Genomic DNA, 17,873 nt, shown 5'->3' on the forward strand with positions numbered 1-17,873 from the left:
TTCCCTAGAAATCCTAAAATGTTGGATTATGTGCACATTTAATCTCAAGTATGCTAACAGTTAACAATACTCTAAGCTGCCTCATACTGTCCAGAAGGTGATCACACGCCTTTGGACGTTTGATCTCTTATTAGATTGAATCTTCGAGAAATGAAGTGGGGTTTCAGGCTTGCAAAGTGGCATGTATGCCTGGTGAAGGCTGCTAGCACTAAAAACGGAATTGGCTACCTGGGAATTTCCTCAGTGCATTAAGTAAAAAATAAAAAAGCTCCAAGGAGTTGATTCTTAAGTACAGAACTAAGGCAGTGGTCTATTTTGCGTGGAGTGAGCCTTATTTGCTGGGTTTGAACGACAGGCCCCTAACCTATAAGGTTTGGATACATAAACCTCAAACCCCAATCTCTCTTTTGTTAGCATTGAGTAGAGTTGGTGCTCTTGATTACATGAGGCAGAGAAGTGAGGCAATTATCTCATTATTCAAACCCAGAAAACAGCTTTGGCTTGACTTATCCAGGAAGCGTCCCAATTTTCAGCTCAAGTCTGACAAGTCTTTCCTTTTAAAATGTCTTAAGGATAAAGCTAATCAAGTCACCATCAGAATATCTTCAAGTTTTATATGTTTAGTTAGTAGTTTCCAGGTCACTAACCACATTTTTTTCCAGGGAACGAATTCAGGAATTCCTTTGAACCCTTAGCTGTGAAAGAAAATTAGCCTAACCCTGTTTTCTATCTCATTTGTGTGCGCCCCGTCAGAATAGCGAGACGCATTTGGAATAGAGGCAGGCACTGTCTTTTGTTGAGACGGACCACAGGGTAAACAAAATGCACCCAAGCAGGAGGTAGAGGACGTTAATAATCTACAGTGCAACATTCCTATATAGTTTAGCAACTCAGCTTCCAATGGTGGGCTCGGCTTTCTTGAGATTCTAAGCACAGGAGGCAGATGGGCAGCAGTTAGAAAGCACAGAAAGAAGTAGAAGTGTGCTGGGAGAAAAGTACAGAGGGATGAGGAAAAGGACAGGGGTGCCAGCGCCAGGTCAAGTGGAGAGGGAAAGCTGAAAACCTTCAGAAACAAAGGCAAGACAACCCGTTTCCAATGATGTCCTTTGTTAGATGAAAGGCAGGCCAATGTTCTTTGTTAGATGAAAGGCAGGCCACCCCTGGGGAACTCTTGGGCCTGTGTCCTCAGAAACAAGGGACACTTCAAGTAGTGAAAGGTGCACTCTTCTTTTCCTACCAAACCCAGTGTGTTCTGAGGTTCCCTCCAGGCCTCAACTCAAAGCCTGCTTCTTTGGAATGCACGGCGTGCCTGGACAGACCACATCCCGGATCAAACTCCACTGACACTGCCCAGTGCTGTTTACGCTTGTATTTACCAGGCTTCCATCCAGCCACATAAATTATAAATGCATCTATAACCTGCTGGAGAGTCGCCAATCCACACACAGCACAAAGACGAGCCGAGTAAATGATTTCCACAGATAACACAGTACATGGTTTAGACCTCCCGCTTATCTGAGGCAACTCCTTCTGTGAAAACTTTTTGTTTAAAGAGCCTTAGAATTACATTTTTTAAGCCTAATACCACTTTAGGAAAATGTTTTTCAGTAGACACATTTATGTATCTAAGGCCATAATGGACACCTTACAGCGTTTTTGCAAACTTACTCTGCCACTCAAAATAACCACTTAGATAGGGGGTCAGCAACCTTTCTGTAAAGGGCCAGAGAGTAAATATTGGAGGCTGTGTCGCAGTCTCTGTCACAACCATACGACTCTGTAGCAGAAAGCAGCCACAAGAAAATGTGTCAACTGAGTGTGGCTGTGTGCCAATAAAACTTTATCAAGGGACACTGAAATTTGAATTTCATAGAATTTTCACATATCATGAAATATTACCCTTGTTTTGATTTTTTTCAAGCATTGTTACCTCACTGGCCACATGAAACGGGCACTTTTAGCCAGCAGACCATAGTCTGCCGACCCCTGATGTAGACTTGCGAAAGATAAACAATGCTGCTGTCACCGCAACAACTCCAGGGGCACAGAGCTCAGGGAGAGGCAGCACCCGGGACAGGAGGTAGTCCTGTGGGGCAGGTGACTTGCTACTGTAAGCAGATTCCAGGGCCAGCAGCATCAGCATCCCCTGGACCCCCCTGCCAGACCAACAGAATCTGAATCTGCACATAAACAAGACCCCCCGGGTTATGTGCAAGTTTGAATGTTACACTGAAGTTTGACAAGGCTTGGCAGTGTGGTTTAAAGCTTGGGCTCTCGGATTAGAAGGCCTAGTCTTTGGGCCTCTCATTAGCTATGTGGTCTTGGACGAACCATCATCATTAATATGCCCACACCTAAAAAGTGGGGATCATGATCCATGCTAAACACTTAGAAAGTACCTGGCAAGTGCTGTTTATTAAACGCTGACCACAATTCATTTTCAGAAAATAAACGCCCACGCACGTCCTCCACATTTTCAGCCAGTCACTTGAGTTGACCTACTGCTACTTCGGCCACCCCTCACCCAACAATCCCATCCATAAAAGAAAAGAAGGACGCCACAACTCCTGGCCGCAGAGTGTAAAATATATTGATGGTTGTAAAGGGACAATCTGGAGACATCTGAGGTCTGCTGAGATGGCGTGCAGCCTACATACATGCTCTGTTTTTTGAAACCATGTCATTAAGTTTTCAAATACATCTCTATTTGGAACATGATGTTTTGTGTTTTTCATTAGCACGGTTTACTACTCTACAGTTTCTAGAGTAAATAAATAAATGGCTGTTTGCAGAGCAACAACAGACTTCTTTAGATGTTTAACAAGGTGAACTATTTCACAATTAGAGCGACCTCTGAGTTAACAGCGAGATGTTTTTCATTCATTTTGTTCATGGCTGTAGGGGAGGGGGTGGGTGGTAACTTTTCCAATTTACTCCTCGTTCACATTTAGTCACAACAGACACCGCAAGGTAAGGAAAAATAGGAGTCTGTTAAAAAAATTAAATTGTAATTAGGCCACGGGTTTTTCCAAGACCCTGAAAGTCAGATAATTTAAATTTACAAGAGAAAAAAAAAAATAGGCGTCATGGAAAACTAAGTAACAAAAAACTACCAAAAAATACATCTGTAGAACACAGTGGTCAGTTGTAAACAACTCAGAAGGGCAAAGAAAACAAAAAGTCCTTCTAGAACGTTGAGCAGTCCAATGACAAACTCTGCTTTTTTTTTCCTAGTGGCTATATTCCTACCACAGTGTTGAGCTTCATCATTATATTAAATAACTTATATGGGTAAAAAGGAGTTTGCTAACCAGCAGCCAACTCAAAACCTTGTAGGAAGAGGGGAGAGGGGAATTTACAACACAGCACACGCTAAGGGAAACGAAGTCCGAGGTCAGCCTCCAACCAGTCTCACCCCTCCTGGCAACACCACTGAGCTGAAGTTTGGGATCTAAACGGAGGGGTTATTTCCCCTCCCTCCTCTCCCTTTTTCATTTAAGTTAACAAAGAAACATGGGCTTCCTAACAGCCAGCGCTCAGCTGGGCAAGTCCCATTAGCAGCAAATGTTCAACCAAATAAAAAAAAAAAACACACAAAAGAAAGCTCCATCCAGGTGCAGAGCAGTGATTCACATGGAAATTCCAGGAGATGAATCATGTGCAGAGCCGGGATCTTTAGAGGACTCTTTCTCAAGCGTCTTCGGTGAACATTTCGGTCCCACAAAATCTGAGTCAATCTGTCAGCTGTGGGAAATAAGTTCCCCATCTGCTCTGGAGTGGGCTTGCTTGCAGGGACTTCACGATTTTTCGTAGGACTAGATGCCAGAAAACAAAGGCCAGCCCCTCGATGATCTGCGTGCAGCAGCAGCAGCAGCGGTAGTCAACGTGCCGTTTGTTAAACTCGGCCCAAGAGGCTCGACCTGAGTAATTAATAGAAGAAGGAATGTGGCAGATTATTTGAATTAGGATTAAAATGTCTTGCCTAATACTGGTTTCATCTTTCCTAGGATTTAAGTTTCATTTTACATAGTTAAAAAGAGGGAGAAAAAATATCTAGCATTGAAGTCCTTCTGGTTTTTTTGGAGAAGTGCTAGTCACTTAAATATTTATTAATGGAGACAGCAAAAGCTTTGTTTACAGGTAAATCTATATCTTGAGTGGCTTTATATTACAATAAAAACAAACATCATTAATGACAATAAAAGCTTTTAGATCAGTACTGCTCTCATCATCTATCTATTACTTAGCAGACATAAGCCTCTTCACATTCCATGCCCATTGAGAGCACTTAAATAACAAGTGACAAGAAAGGTGTCTGCCCTCAGAGGTGTATTTGTTGTTGCCACTGCTGAACCTAAGTGTCTGAATGAAGGGCTCTAGGGCCAGCAGCAAAGGCATCTATGTAAAAATATCTTATTGTCTTCAAAGCTAATGTACATACCAGTTTTCAGGTAAGTACTATCATTCTAGAATAATTAGTCTTAGCATCCACTCGACACAAGTGGTTTTGCAAATCATCACAGCCTATTTTCTTTAATTTCTTTGTGGTTGCCATGCCTTGGCAAACACCTGCAGTAACCCGATGGCATTCCTTAGCACCGGAGAGCATGTGTCCAGCGCTGCGGCAGACGTGGGGCAGGAAGATGCTGTGCTCGCCCTCAAGGGGCCTACACAGTGGCAGGGAAAAGAAACAAAACAACACGTGGTCTGTAACAGGAGAGGACACCCGCCTTAGAGTGCATGAGTTCAGGAGGGGCTCTCTGGGGAGAGATGGGTCAGGCGGGGGAGGCATTGGAGTGGGGCCTTGAGAAGAGACAGGATATGGAAAAGGCAGAGTATGTAGCTTAAACCAGACTCGAAGGAGAGTTTGTTCTTCAAGGCCCCTCAGCATGGAACTAGAAATAGAACTAACATGGAAACTAGAGTTTATACCAAAGAATACACCTTCATGTGTTTACATACATATTTCCTTATATATCATTCTTTCTATTTGTATCTCTGCCAGTTCCTCAACGAATTCTTATCAGAAGCATTACTCCTGAGTACTTCTGAGTTGAGCACAACTGCAGATGGATTCAGGGATTTGTGTCTGAATTTAAGCCAGTACAGTGCACTCTTTGTCACTTCACATTTCCAAATTCTCCACGAAATTCTTTGGTCACGTTCCAATCAATCAAGTGTTCAATGTTATTGTATACTGTGTGTACAGTCCATACAGATACAGGAAGAGATTATGTAACTCAATCTTTGGCTTTCACTATCAACCCTTTGACTTACAAACCCTTCCAAACTAACCACTAATTGATAGGAATACGGCATAAAAAATAACAACGAGAAAAGAAGTATGTGGCAGGTCTGGATTATTTTAATAAGTCTGGAATCACAGGAATGCAGACACCAGGTATCTTTATGGACAGCCAATTTATCTGCTTACCAATTTTTTAAAAATCTCTAAGAAAAGTAACACTAGCTGAGCTGTACTCAGGGGCTTTACCAACCTAATGTTTTTTTTTTTTTTTTTTTTTTTTAAAGATTTTATTTATTTATTTTTCTCCCAAAGCCCCAGTACATAGTTGTCTGTCATAGCTGCACATCCCTCTAGTTGCTGTATGTGGGACGCGGCCTCAGCATGGCTGGAGGAGTGGTGCCTCGGTGCGCACCTGGGATCCGAACCCGGGCCGCCGGCAGCGGAGCGCATGCACTTAACCGCTAAGCCACGGGGCCGGCCCTAACCTAATGTTTTTAAAAAACAGAAAGAGGGGATTAAAAAGAGGAGAAATATGGATTGCAAAGTTCATCTAAGAAGGATAACTATAGGGAGTAATCTTATCAAATCTTATCCTGCAAGATGTGTACTCTGAGGCTCATGTTTTCACATGAATATTAAAGAGTGCAGTAAATAGTCTTGAATACCAACACAAAGTAATACAAAATTTTAATATAAATATGCCACTAACAGGCATAAAATTTCATGAAAGTAGAATTGGGTATGTTCCATTCCCCTGATTGCAGGTGCTGGACATACCTTCTCTATGTCTGTGTCTGGGATCAAAGAAACCATCTCCAGTCCTTCACCTATCACCGTGACTTGTTCTAAGGATAATAATTCCAAGGCCTCTGTACCTCCTCTCTCCTCATTGAGAGGTACAAAGAAGGCCTAAATTTTTCTTTGAAACAAACACAGTCACACAAAACCACATGTATCTTAGATACCCTCGTTCATGAAACCTAGCCTAATATCAAGTGTAACGAAGGCTCCCAAATGACTTTGGGAAGAAGAGAAAATGTGCTTGTCAACTCTGGTACAAAAAGGCACATGCTCCCAGAGACTCTTAGTAGAATTACAAATAGAGCAATTTTGATTATATTATTACTATATCCTGGGCTGCTTTTGCCTATTAAAGTATCTCACATGGTTAAAATACAAATTTGCCTATCTTGGTTTTGTTTGAAAATACTAATAGATTAACAAAATTTTTAAATTTCAAAAGATTCTGGATCACGTTTAAAGTCCCAACTCTCTTTCTCAAACCAAAGAGGGGACCAAGATCCAGTCCATAAGTGACACACTCAAATTTACAGAAATCAACTGGTAGTTAGGTCTCTTTTATCTCAGCTCAAATAAAATTTTAGTGTTAGAACTGTTCATAAATATGGTCTGCACTTCTTATCTTAGATGAAGAAAATGAGTTGGTGCTCTTTTTCCCATATCATGGGGTACTTTCAGTTCCTCATTCCATAAAATAATGGGAGACAGAAAGAAGAACAGAGTCACTGTATAACTGCCAGCATGAAAAAATGGAAGGCAATCAAACTGAATGATAGCAATGAGGATTCTAAGCCACAAACATCCAGTTGACAAGAGAAAAGGTGCAGAGGACTTGGGACACACAGGTAGGGACTTCCTATAGAAAGCATGTGGCTTTCTTCCAGTAAGTCCAACATCTCCTTTAGATTTGTACAGCAATGAGAAGCAATGAGACTCACCTTAAGGACTTCCATCTGTCTTTCTCTATATGATTTTCTGGTCCTTCACTCTCATAGGAAGCCAAGTAAAGAGCTGCAATCAACCAAAAGAAAGAATGCATCAGTACTGAAGCCTTCTCCCTGATACATTATCCACCACCATCCATCCCCTGTTCAACCTGAGCTGAACCCCACAGCAAAACACACTCTTTAGGAAGCTTCATTCCTAAACACACTCTTTAGGTTTCATTAAGAACACAGAATATCACTTTGCCCCTGAATGATCATCTCAACAAAAATCCAAGGGCCTCTAGGTCAAAAAGGCACTTAATTAACTAAGAGACAATTTATGAAGCAAAAAAGCTTATAAATGCAAGCCCCATAACGCCATCATACAATCACATTCACGTTCTTTACAAAGAAGGGGATGGGAGAGGGATCCTTTCCTGGTAGTAGTGATTTTTTAAAAACCCTTAGTAGGTAAAAAGCCAGATTTTCTAGGCCAATTTTTCATCCTCCAAATATTTTCTCTCTAATTTTAAATCAAAAAGAATCTTCATCCAAAGATTTAAAAGCTTTTTATTGATCCTATTTGTAAAGATTACTACCAATCAAGTCCCCTCTGGAATGGATGATGTTAATTCAAAATGTTCTTCAGTCATTATCATGAACACTATCAACCTACTATGAGAAATTGTTAGTTAATAAGGCTATTGATTTCTATAATATTAGGACATAGATCAATAGACTAAATCCCCAAGTCTTTTACAAACTTGAACTCTCTTCTCGTCAATTTTTTCTGTACACAGTCAATCATTGTTTCTGCCTCAAATTCCCTAATGTTTTAACAGGTCAAGACTTTCCGTTACTTTTTCAAACAGCAGGAGGTAGCAACTGTTTTGTTTGTTTGTTTTCAAATTACTCTGAATATCAACATACCATAATACATTTTTTTCTCCATTGAAAACAGGGGGAAAAAATCCTTCAATAACTTTCCATTTGTGCCAAGCTCTGCAGATCTACTATTACAAAGAATGTTCAAACACAGAAACGTACTGTTCATGGGTGAATAGTAAGTGACTGCCCGCCTCAAATATTTTAGGGATAAATCAAATGGTTTTTTGTACAACAGAAAACTCTTAAGATGGAATAGGTCAGAAGACAGGCCTCCTACTATATAAGGAACCAGCACCAAACATTATACACTAATTTCCTAATTGTAGGCTTTGTGGATGCTGGTGGCAGCCCCAGCTGAATGGCCTGCTCACCATCTTCACTGAAGACTGGCACCGTGAGCAGATACTGCAAGATCTTCCGGTCCCTCTCAAAGGGACACTCCACTTGTTTCCAGGTCATGAATTCACTCACTTGTTTGGCCAGTTCCCAAAATTTCTAGAAAAGAATAAAAGAAAAGAACTTAAAGGCAGTCATCAAAAGTCATGAGCTTATGGGCTGGCCCCGTGGCTTAGCGGTTAAGTGCGTGCTCTCCGCTGCCGGCGGCCCGGGTTCGGATCCCGGGTGCGCACCGAGGCACCACTCCTCCAGCCATGCTGAGGCCGCATCCCACATACAGCAACTAGAAGGATGTGCAGCTATGACAGACAACTATGTACTGGGGCTTTGGGGGAAAAATAAATAAATAAAATCTTAAAAAAAAAAAAAAAAAAAAAAAAAGTCATGAGCTTGGAAGAAACAATTCCACTTAATGTTTCCCTCTGGCTTCTAATCTTCTGAACTACACATTTTCTCAATTTAATAAAAACTAGGCACAGGTATTTGCTAAGTAGAGGTAAAAATTTACTCAAGTACCTTCAGATAATAATTAATAATAATAGCACAGCTAATTTATTTTCTTACAAAATAATAGGGAAAGAGAAAACTTGGTTCTAGAACTTCAGAATCAGCTTAGGCTGCCTGGCCTGGGATGCAATGCTGGAGAGGCCTGGCCCTCTCTGTGCTCAGACTTTTGCAGCCGGCCCTTACCTCAAAGTTGACATGGCCATTGGGAAGGCGGTTGGCACAGCCTTCATTGAGGAAATAAATATCTTTGATTAAAAGACTGAAGAAGGGTATCACAATCTAGAAAAAAACAAAAGATTCTGGTTTGTTTTGGGCAAATAAACATTTGGCCTCTCATGGAACAATATAAGAAATTAATGAACAACATTAACTCTGGATTACATAAAAGGCTACAAAGAATTAAGATACAGTGTTTTGTTTACCTCCCATGACAGCAATTTCCTCCCTTACATAATTTTGCTTAACACGCAAATGCTACTAATAACCAAAACACAGCAAAGACAAGTGGCATTGGGAGGTGGATGGCTTCATGTTGTTCCTACAGTTCTCCCTATTTTTCTCAATGCAATAGCATACAATAAAATCTGACAAGTTCTAGCTGTAATCAAAGGAAAAAGATCTAAAAGAACTCTTGCTTTTCATTTAGCAACCCCTTAGTTAGAGCAAAATATTAATAGAATATTTGTCACTGCGGCACCAACATTTTAAGATGTATGACCCACCTCCCTGCTAGAATCTCTATTTATATCATTTAGACTTCTACATTTTATTTGTTTGTTTGTTTTTGTGTGTGTGTGTGTGTGTGTGCGTGTGAGGAAGACTGGCTCTGAGCTAACATCTTTTGCCAATCCTCCTCTTTTTGCTGAGGAAGATTACCTCTGGGCTAATATCTGTGCCCATCTTCCTCTATTTTATATGTGGGACCCCTGCCACAGCATGGCTTGATGAGCGATGTATATGTCCGTGCCTAGGATTTGAACCTGCAAACCCTGGGCTGCTGAAGTGGAGCGCATGAACTTAACCACTACGCCACTGGGCTGGCCCCTAGACGTCTACATTTTAGACGAACATTTTATTTTACCCTTGAAGACTGCTCAAGATAACGTGAGAGCTCAGGGTTTTAGGTAATAGTTGCTACAGACTTTCTAATGAGTAAACCTGGTCTTCGTATGACAGAGCAAGTAAGCACCTGTTCTCATAGGAAATCATCGGAGAAGCACCTTGCAAAACATGTTGTGAGATTTGCCCAAGTGAAGAAAGAATATAAACGTGTAAATTAAAATAAATTAAAATTGATGGTTGTTTAAAAAACAATGAACCTTCTTTAGTAAGACTTTTCTGCCTCACATCTTTGGTTTGAAGAGGTTGTATTTAATTAATTAACCTAAAATATTAATCTCTAAGAAAGTATCCTAAACCCTACACAGCCCATAAGGAACAAAGAACAGAGTTTAGACATTCTAACTTCCACTTTCTCTCAAATGCCAACATTATTTTGAAGATTCTAAATTTGCTACAAGGCAAATAATGCTCCAAACACAAACTGTGGGCCTATGTTGTTTACCCAAGAGCAGGTTTTTGAAGTTTCTCTAAGCTTATGACTCATGTGGTACATCTACACTAAATGAATGGGAGGTCTGGAAAACATACGTTTTGGCTCATACACAAAAATATTAAGCATCAATTTTCACTTCTATAGAGAAATTCAGATTTTCCCCTAAGGTCATTAAAAAAAAAAAAAGAAACAAGCTTGGATTATTTTTTGTTTCATTGATCTCTGAAAACAGCCAAAGTGAATCTTCAGTTTTGACAGCCCCTTTGAATATACTATTGATCATTTGCTATTGTCCGTGGAAGTTTCTACAGCTGAATTAGTAAAGATCCTCTCATTACCTTCTCCTTCAAATATTACTGGCTATTTCTCTATTATTTTAGAACTAAATAGCCACAGTAGCCATGATAAAGCACCCCCGAACCTTGCTTCTTTGAAAGACCACTTGTGACGGGAAGCGCTGGGCCCTGGATTCTGTTAGACCTCAGTTTAAAATCTAGCTCCAGAATTTACTAGCATTATAAGCCAAGAGTCTGCAAATTGTGGTCCATGGGCCAACTCAAGCCCACCACCTGTTTCGGTATGACCTAGAAGCTGTACATTTTACATTTTTAAATGGCTGGAAAGAAATGAGAAGAATAATATTTTGTGAACATAAAAATTATATGAAATTAAAATTACAGTGGCCAGACAGCTTTACTAGAAAACAGCCATGCTCATTCATTCATCCATGTATTGTAATACTATGTCTGCTTCCATGTAACTACATCAGACTTGAGGAGCTGTAACAGAGACCATATAGCCTACAAAGCCTAAAATATTTATGATCTGGCCCTTAACAGAAAAAGTTTGCCAACCGCTGGTATAAACCTAACATACTAAGAAAGTCTAGTTTCCTCACCTTAAAATGGGAACAGTAGTAACTACCTTATTGAATTGTGGTGAGGATTAAATCAAATAACACAGGTTTGCCCTCAATTAAGCACAGAGACATGAGAACCCATAGAAAAAATAGCTATTTAAAGATCATTTAAGGGCCTCTGTGTGGAAGACAGATTTGATTTGTTCTATGACATGATACCTAGAGATGTGCCACTGTGGCCACATAAACTTAAGATCTGAAAGAACAGCAAACATTCTATTACTCGAGTCATGTTGCCATGAGGATTTTAAAATAGGAATTACTTAGGAATAAAGAGAGTTTACCCTCACTTCAAAAAAGGAAAAAGAATCCCAATTCTCTTGAGTAAAAGACAGATTTTATCCAGAAATGTTTTCATTCATAGCCTTTGAGACCAATTGTTAAAGAGAAACAGCATATTTTTTTTAAATGGTGGTGATTTGTTTCATGCACTAGACAGTACAATTCACATGGCTGGAATTGTGTGTTATTTTAAGAAAATAACAAAACTAAAGCAGACAGAATTTATTAAATGATGGAAAGGGTAAATTGGATTTTTTTCTAAAACAGCTATTAGAGTCCCATAAATACAATATTCATTGAGGTCCTTTTTAGGGGACTGGACTTCAGAACTACTTGGGCCAGTGCTGCAGCTCCCTACTGAGAGAGGATTCCACGGCCTCCTCGCTGACCCAGGGCCCACCTAACTCTCACTGAGGGTCATGCAGAGAGAGTCCCTCATCCAACACGGACAGGTGAACAAGAGGCTGCAGACAGCCTCCAACATATCCTGACACTTCACGGCGCTGGGATCCTCCGACGCACACACTGATTTTCCGAAGCTTAAAAAACCTCCAATCAGATCTTTTTCAGTCTAGTCACAGGAGTACTTGGATTTGGGCAAGTAAAGTTTAAAAGCTGGTAAACTCCACCAGGCTAAATCAAGACAGCTCTGCTTCGTCCTCTCTCTGACCTTGTTTATTTAAAAAATAAAAATTTATCTCTCAAACATTATCAAAACTGATATATTGGATTTTGTTGAGAACAAATTTGGCATTTTTAAAAGGTGGGCTTTCTTTTTGTGTTTGTTTTTATTTTAGATCACTGAGGTGAAAGCTTTTTGGAGGGAAGTGATTGAGATGCCCTGAAATGTCTTTTACCCTCATTTTCTTTTATTTGTTAAAGATACAGTTTAGGTTAAAAGATGGACAGAATCTAAGCAGAAAATAAGTTTCGTCAAGCAAACTTCATTAGCCCATTTACCATAACCAGGTATTTACTTCTGAAATAACATGATCCCCAAATGTGGAAACAACTTATCCTTCCTATATAAGGAAATATGACACTGAAATGAGCCAAGAAAGGACTCTCAGAGTCAAGAGTATGGCAGATCCAGGATGGTATTAAATTGTTGAAGGGTAGGGGAGAGTAAGGATCATTAATTTCTCAGACATCATTCCTGTACTTTTTCTGCCACCACGTCTCCAATTAGTAACAGCAGGTCTAATGCTACAGCAACTAACCTACTTTCTGAAAATAAATGACTTAACCGTGGGAGGTAAGCTAATTCTTTCAAGAGAAAAGGTTACATTAAGTCAGCTACCTTGTGCAGAGCTTAAATGTCTATTTTCCATGAAATCAAATTAGTCTCTAATGCCATTCGTCATCTTAACATATTACTTCATTTATTGCTTGAAACACAATTAAGACACACTACAAAATAATCATTTAAATAATGCAATAATAACGCAGTAACGTACATTTGCAAACTTCTACGCCAAGTCACCTTTTCCTTTCCACAGTCCAACTTGCTTTCAGCATCCCATCCCCCTTACCTATGTGGCAAGTGATAGAATTTCTACAGTGTATCAACTTTCTTTCTTAGATCTGAAGCGGTAAAAGAAGCTCAATGTAGTGGTTCAGGTTGCCTTCCAGTGCAACACATGGCAACTCGACCAGGAATAAAACTCCTTTAAACACATACCTTCTCTCTGCTACTATGAGCAGTTAAAGACCTCTGTGCTGCCCCACGAAGAGCTGTTCGATAATTGTAGAAATTGCTTGAAGGGTCCATCTGATGCTATAGACAAAAAAGGGGAGAGTATAAATTATTTACTTCTCACCTGCAGGAAGTTTACAAGATCATACGTTTAACTCTACAGAAAAAATTCAAAATAAGTTAGGGAACTCATTAAGAATATGATTTATCCCTCTCATACACACACACACAGGCACGAGACACATCAGAACACAAATTTTTCTTTCCTGAGGTCTGGTTTATTTATACAAGCTGATCTCAGCTTCACTAATGATAAACCTAGATCAAATTCTTTCCAGGTTAACTGTTGAGATTAGACTTAAAACTGATAACAAAGAGTCAAACACCAGCATAAGAAACAATTTTCTGGTTTCATCTGAAGGTTAATGAGTCAGTTGATGGTTAGCCACATATAGTGATCCAACACTCTGGGGTGAACCTATTCTTTGCAAATCACTCACAAATAACTGAAGCATAGTGTCTTACAAGAAGGAAAAGAAATATATTAGACAATATGAATAAAGCATAATGTAATATAGCCAATGATAATTCCCAATTTGGGGGAAAACTTAGGAAAGTACACTTTCTTATTATCTCCAAAGACAGTAGATTCAAAGCACTAACACACCAAGGTAATAATGACATGAATATGATTCAAACACAAATGCCCTTATGTACAATTCTTACTACCCTCAGAATTATATTGCAAAGGCTTTTTCACAGGTTAGCTAAATTTGTTGAAAGGATGGTGAATGAATATTTCTGTAGGGATGGGAACTCCTTCCCGGGGACACTAAATAAATGAAGTGAGTAGGCCCACACTAGAGTAGAACTCCCAACAGTTCAGGACCCAAATTCCATCCTGGCATACGATGTGATGTGACTGACAGGTCACCATTTGTTCAGTCAATTCACCCTAAAACGGACGCCTCTTTCTAGGAAAGGACTAGTCTACCACCTGATTTATTCCGCCCCACCCCGCCACCTGTTCATACTCCCTTTCCTTTCCCGGGTCTGTAAGAAGAGAGGGGCTTTCGTCCCTAGTACTATCTGATCAAGAAGCAAGACCACATAGAGGAATCCCACTTTCCAGGTGTAAAATGTAACTTATCAAAACATCAGCTTCACATACCTCAAGAATGTCAAACTTTGCAGTCTTCACTTTGGCCCAAGTTTTTTTTAGTCGAGAGACTGGACTCATATTCATGCCAGCTTCCCATTTAAAATGGAGGGTGCGAGGGAGAAAGTTGAAAGAGTGAAATAAGAAAAACCATTCTCACTTACACTCCAAAAAAGTGTTCATTACTAAGTTAAGTAAGTTACCTTTATAAAAAACTACCAAATAGTTTTCCAAAGTAGCAGTCCCATTTTACGCCCCCACCAGTGATGTCTGAGAGTGCCACGTGCTCCACATCCTCACCAATATCTGGTTCAACCAGTCATTTTAATTTAAGTCATTCCAGCATGTGAAATGGTATTTCACTGTGATTTTAATTTGTATTTCTCTGATGACTAATGATGTGGAGCACCATTTCATATACTTATTATCCATTAGCATATCTGCTTTTGTGAAGTGTCTGTTCAAGTATTTTACCCTTTTTTCCCTTGGGTTATTTGCCTTTTTATTATTGATTTGTAGAGTTCTTTATAGATTCTGGATATAAGTTCTTTTTCACCTATACGTATTACAAATATTTTCTCCTATCATACGGCTTGCTTTGACATTTTCTTAAAGATATAAAAGGGAAATTAAATACTAAATGTATTCCATGAATTCCTGTATACTTAAAAAAGATTATCCATATTTGTACCAATTTGGATATTTAAAGAATTCTGAATGTTCTGAAACAATTAAGGATTAAAAAGTACAGTTTTCATTAATAAAACTGTACTATTCGCAAATTTTCAGTGGATACATTTCATAGGACCTATAAAAATAAAGGACATGTATCTTCCAGAAAACACTCACAGATTATTGCCATCAAGGAATTAAAGTTGCCAATGTTAAAACACTCGCGAGCTACGTCAATGAAATACTCAATCATTCTTGCTCGGTGCTTCTTCTTCACAGGCTGTACAGAAAAAGAAAATAGAGGGCAGTTATCCAACATGTTGCCCCAACAGATGTAAAATAAGTAGGAAAAAATAATATAGAGAGATAGGTGGCAGAGAAAATTCATTTTCTCACCATGCAGATTTCTGTAGCAACCAAGTAGCTGAGGCGATTAAACCATTCCACGTATGCCTCTAGGTTTCGTGTCTTCTTTCGTTCACTGTAGCAAGTCTAAAGAGAAAGCAAAGGGAGTAGATGAGTTGGAGGAAAAAAAAAGTGTATTAGGTTCTCATTTTTGTCAGATATGGGCCTCATTTTTGTCAGATATGGGCCTTTATTCTCAGTTTATGGATTAGGAAAGCTTTCTAGGAAAAGAGAGAGAGACAGAGAAACACTAACATTCTTGACTCTCCTTACAGAAATATCAAAATCCCTTAGTACAGTCCAGTGAAACCTCTAAGATCTAGAAATGTATTCTGATACATTCATGATGGTACCCTTCCCTCCCAGGAAATGAAGGTACTCTGAGTAAGAACTGTCCTCAGAAAGACAACTCAAAGGAAGGGTTTGGGCTGCGCTTTGGGCTGCATTTTAAAACAATCTTAATTGATGAATGGGGGTATGAATACCAACTGCTATCAACACAGCAAGGAGAAGAAGAGTGCAGGAGACTAGAAAATTTTCTCTGAAATTAAGTCTAGGACAAAATTTTGGAGCATTATGTAGCAAACAACTAAATATCTTCCAAGGCAGACAAATGGAAGTCTACACCATCATGGTCTTCAGTAAGGTGAATGACACATTGTTCAAAAGCAAAAGGATTTAAGCTCATCTCAGAGTTCAAGGCCAAGCCTGAACAGGTTAATTATACCCCTCTTTCCTTCCTTCCAAAAGAAACAAACAAAAAAGTCCACTAGCCCTCTATTGCAAAACCTAATCTTCACTTCCTGTACTGAGGGAAACTATTCTAAGGCCGGAAAACAGCTGTTGCCCCTGCTCCCAAAAGGGAGCTTTCATCAGTGGGTGATACGGTCTTTGCCTAACAATTAAAAATGCTTCTAGAGGTCACTGGGGAAAAAAATTTCTTATGTACATACACTGATTTTATAGTACATTGCCAGTGTTATTTTCTTTACATGTGGGCTTCACTCAGGCAATAAACCTGTCATGAGGGATTCACTTTAAAACAAGAGGCAAAGGGGTAAAGACCCTTCCTCAGCACATGGGATGTGCATCCTGTCTTTACTGCCCCCGCTATTGTCGAATCATGAGCAGAGCATTCTCTCGTATTTTCTTTCTGACTTAATCTGCTGAAATCATTATGCTTTTATCTCCTACCTCCATCTCCACAAATGCCTGCCTCCACTTGCTTAATAAATTTCCCAATAAGGAGGAAAAAGAGGCTAAAAGTTGGTGACAGGATAAGAATATGTATAGACAGTGGGAGACCTGGCTCAAAAAAAACTGCAATGAATCAGACATGGCTAATGAAAAAAAACTTCCTGATTTTAAAACCTAAAACAAAATAGCTCCCATTTCTGTCTCTTGCACCCACTGTCACAGACTGAGGAATTCCATTTCCCACTTCAGGGCTGACCTCCAGGTAGAATGATTACCTTGTCATTGTCCAAAGGGTCCTTCTGCACAAATGCCTGAACGAATTCTTCTGGCCCAATATAATTGAGCCTTTCCTGAAACACAAACCCAGCAGGTCAACAGGATTCGAGAAAATGAGAATAAATTCTCAACTCCATCTGCTGACTTTTGGCATTACCCCCAGCCCCAGTTTTTTATGCAGCTTGTAAAATGAGCCTTTAACCCTAGATATTGTCATCATCTTCAAGGTCTGAACAGAGGCAATTTTCTGCTTAGTTCAATGCTTCACCAGATACTGAAAGACTGAGCAAGTTATGGAAAAATTAACTAGAGGGGGAAGAAGAGGAAGGTCATAAACTCTTTGCTCTTCAGCCTTGCTTAGTATTTATTTTTAAAGTGAATTCCCAGAATATCAGAAACATTCATATTCAAATGTCTAAACAAAACATCTTCCAGTTATTTCGTAGATTATGTCTCATATGGATTATTCTAACCTCTCCTGTGACATTACTGCTGACAAACACGTTGTCTGGTTGCCAAAGCAAACCAAGTCTGTGGTTGTAAAGGGCAAGGATGACAACGGCCTTACCAGCTCTATGTGAGTCAGCTGCTGGGCCAACGTGTAAGGGTCACTGCAGACAGTAATGATGTCCCTTTGTATGGACTGTGGCTTGGTCTTGAGGACTGTGAGCCGATCTGTCGATGTGGAGCTGATTTTCGCCAGGACTTCCTCATACTGGCTGAGTGCAGCAAGTTTGCGGATTAGACACTGGATCATCTGTTGGACATTCTTCCTATATGTCTGCCAGGGAAACAGCAAAGAATTACATCCTCGCTCTGCATGTCTACTTTCACCACTATACAAACTCAGAGACTATGTACTTAAATGATCTTACTTTGATATTGGAGAACCACCTTGGTTCAGGGGAGTTAGAGGAGGACTCAGCCTAGCTCTAATGGTTTAAAA

The 17,873-nt window shown here is 39.7% G+C and overlaps 1 protein-coding gene across 11 annotated transcripts in view; it reads right to left on the reverse strand.

The window, feature by feature from the left end:
- Positions 1-2,396: 2,396 nt before the first annotated feature.
- Positions 2,397-17,873, reverse strand: part of RASGEF1B (RasGEF domain family member 1B) — a 562,507-nt gene continuing 547,030 nt past the window's right edge. For 9 of the 11 annotated variants that reach the window (XM_087434485.1, XM_087434484.1, XM_087434489.1 and 6 more), the window contains 10 exons: positions 17,496-17,708; positions 16,927-17,001; positions 15,446-15,541; positions 15,227-15,329; positions 14,390-14,469; positions 13,204-13,299; positions 8,950-9,045; positions 8,235-8,358; positions 6,988-7,060; positions 2,566-3,920 (listed from right to left, as the gene is read on the reverse strand). In XM_087434485.1, the coding sequence (XP_087290611.1) occupies positions 3,896-3,920; positions 6,988-7,060; positions 8,235-8,358; positions 8,950-9,045; positions 13,204-13,299; positions 14,390-14,469; positions 15,227-15,329; positions 15,446-15,541; positions 16,927-17,001; positions 17,496-17,708 (981 nt within the window). In that variant the 3' untranslated portion in view covers positions 2,566-3,895. Of the gene's footprint in view, positions 3,921-6,987; positions 7,061-8,234; positions 8,359-8,949; positions 9,046-13,203; positions 13,300-14,389; positions 14,470-15,226; positions 15,330-15,445; positions 15,542-16,926; positions 17,002-17,495; positions 17,709-17,873 lie in introns of all 11 variants that reach the window. The other 2 variants (XM_087434486.1, XM_087434493.1) reach the window with 1 other exon arrangement.

Source organism: Ceratotherium simum, chromosome 8, assembly GCF_057802395.1.
Source record: "Ceratotherium simum simum isolate JZ-2026a chromosome 8, ASM5780239v1, whole genome shotgun sequence".
In the NCBI taxonomy this organism is placed as follows: Eukaryota; Metazoa; Chordata; class Mammalia; order Perissodactyla; family Rhinocerotidae; genus Ceratotherium; species Ceratotherium simum.